Source organism: Nematolebias whitei, chromosome 2 (genome assembly GCF_014905685.2).
Source record: "Nematolebias whitei isolate Nwh7 chromosome 2, NemWhi1, whole genome shotgun sequence".
Taxonomy (NCBI): domain Eukaryota; kingdom Metazoa; phylum Chordata; class Actinopteri; order Cyprinodontiformes; family Rivulidae; genus Nematolebias; species Nematolebias whitei.
The window spans coordinates 16,667,897-16,670,484 of NC_056499.1; the positions used below are offsets into that span (position 1 = coordinate 16,667,897).

General features: G+C 43.6%; 1 protein-coding gene across 1 annotated transcript in view; it reads right to left on the reverse strand.

The window, feature by feature from the left end:
- The window catches only part of LOC119425882 (spondin-1), a 19,765-nt gene extending 19,226 nt beyond the window's left edge, over positions 1–539 (reverse strand). The window contains exon 1 of the mRNA XM_037693440.1: positions 224–539. Within this exon, the coding sequence (XP_037549368.1) occupies positions 224–458 (235 nt within the window). The 5' untranslated portion in view covers positions 459–539. The remainder of the gene's footprint in view (positions 1–223) is intronic.
- Positions 540–2,588: the final 2,049 nt, after the last annotated feature.

Below are 2,588 nucleotides of genomic sequence, written 5' to 3' on the forward strand. Positions count from 1 at the left end.
TTATTATTATTATTATTATTATTATTATTATTATTATTATTATTATTATTATTAACTTAAGTCGTTTTTGTTAACTAGTGGATGTTTTTTTTTTGTTGTTTTTTTTTAAGATGCATCAATTAAGCCTCTGTGCAGCCTGATTCAGTACAAATGATGCTGGGACTTATCTGAAGTTTTCTGCTGTTCCCAGGCAAAGCAAAGTGTTCGTAACCCCCACACGGACCTCTGTACGTGCTCCCCGGCTGGTAGCTCTCTGGATCTCCCTCAACACGAAGCCGAAACTCCGTGCTGGTCTCCCTCTGGCCGCTGTGATCCCGGAGGATCCGGCTGCAGTAGCTGTCCGCCTTCCCCGCTCTCTCCGACGGCTCCTCCGTGAACGCGAACGCATCGCTCGCCGCGGAGGAGACGCAGCAGAGCAGGAGGAGCACAAGGCGCGGATCTACTCCTGTTGCTGACATGCTCCAACTGCCAGTGTGATGAAAGGGGGATGTTAAGAGGAGGAAAATGAGAGTTTGTCTCAGCTGCCAAACAAAAGCTGAAACCCCAACTTGTGAGCTGCTGGAGTGGACTTGTGCGCTGTTAGCAGGGCTGATCCATCTTTGAAGGAGGAGGAGGAGGAGGAGGAGGACTGGGATGTGCTGCTGTGTTCTCCCTCTCTTTGAACAGAGGAGATCAGGGGTCCGGGGAAGTGGCCAAGCCTTAATGAACGAGGCTGTTTCCAGGGCCACAGATCTATTTTAACAAACTCACGAGGTGATTAACTCGAACCAAGTGGGAAACAGACAACCAGGCAGCATGTCTGAACTCCCACTGCAATCTTTGTGACTGAGTGTGTCATGACTCAAACGCCTTAAGGATTATATGAACACAGCCACAAAAAGGAAAAATGTAAGTATTTTTGCTGCAAAATTATTTTGACCAGAGGCCATATAACCCAAGAAAATCTACTAAACAGGTGTTATTTATTTACATTAATGACATATTCACAAGCTCACGGTCCAAATGATATTTTGTTGGACCCAGTTAGACTCTTCCTCAGGTGGCTGAGACGAGCTGGACTGAGTAGCTCAGTCCTCACCTCTTTCTACAGGTGTGCAGTGGAGAGCATCCTCCAACATCAACGTGTGGCATGGAGACTGCACAGCTGCAGAAAGTAAAGCTCTGCAGAGAGTGGTGAAGGCTGCACAGAAGTCTGTTGGAGTCAGTCTCCCCACCATCACAGACATCTACACCTCCAGATGCAGGAAGAGGGCCACCTGCATCATGAAGGAACCCACTCACCCAGCACACACACTTTTTGCACCACTCCCCTCAGACAGAGAGTTGAGGATCATTAAGTGTAGAACCACTAGACTGAGGAACAGCTTCTACCCTGAGGCTGTTAGATGCATGAATCCCCAGTCAGGATTATCACTGTGAAAATTACTGTGAAAAAAATCACTGTAATGCCACTTGATTGATGATATGTGCTACTGATTATCCATGATGATGATCGCATGCTGCTGATTTATTTCATGTTGCTGTGTTCATTAGTCCTCATCTGCTCACACAGACTCATGTTCGTGCTGCTGTTGTTTGGCACATTGTTTTGTACTATTAGTGCTTAGTATATTTTTAGTTTAGCTTATTTCTTAGTTCATATCTTGGATCTTACTACTGTTTTTCTTTACAATTTGTATTTTTGTGGGATGTACCTGGAACCCTGTGTACACAATGTCATTCCACCACATGTACCACATGTGGTGCGAATGACAATAAAGACACCTTGACCTTGACCCTGACCTTACTATGTGGGCCTAGCTTAGTTCAGATGTGTTGAAGTATATGTGGAAATGTAGGAGCAATTAATATCTTCCATGCTGTATATCCTGTGCAAAATCCTGACAAAAAGACAGGAGAAAGAACTGGAAGTAGCAGAAATGAAGATGTTGAGGTTCTCTTTGAGTGACAAGGATGGATAAGTCAAGTTAAATTGATTTATAAAGCACATTTTCAAACAGCAGCTGCTACCAAAGCGCTTAACAATAAAAAGCAATGGCAATAATTGAAATAAAAAGTAATGACGAAAATCGAATAAAAGCATCAAAATGAAAACATAAAAAACTCAAATCAATAAAATACTAAATCGAATCACAATGTGTTAAAGGTCAGTGAAAACAGACGTGTTTTTAAAAGAGATTTATAAACAGGAAGTGAAGTGGCCTGTCTAATGTTGGGGAGCAGAGTTTAGGGCCCGCGACTGAAAAAGCCCGATCTCTGAGCTTCAACCTGGTTTATGGTTCAACCAAAAGCAGCTGGTCAGATGTTCTCAGCACCCAAGAAGGAGCATATGGTTGAAGTAGCTCAGGTTTAGGAATGAGATAATCAAAGATACAGTGCAGGTTGAAGGACTGAGATAAAGTTAGACTGAGAAGGTTTGAACATGTCCAGAGGAGGGACAGTGGGTATATTGGGAGAAGGATCTTAGAAATGCAGCTGCAAGGAAAAATACAAAAAGGAGCTAAATGGATGCAGTTAGAGAGAACATGGAGAAAGTTACAGAAGGTGGTCAATGTGCGATGGAGGAGGATGACTCGCTGTGGTGACCC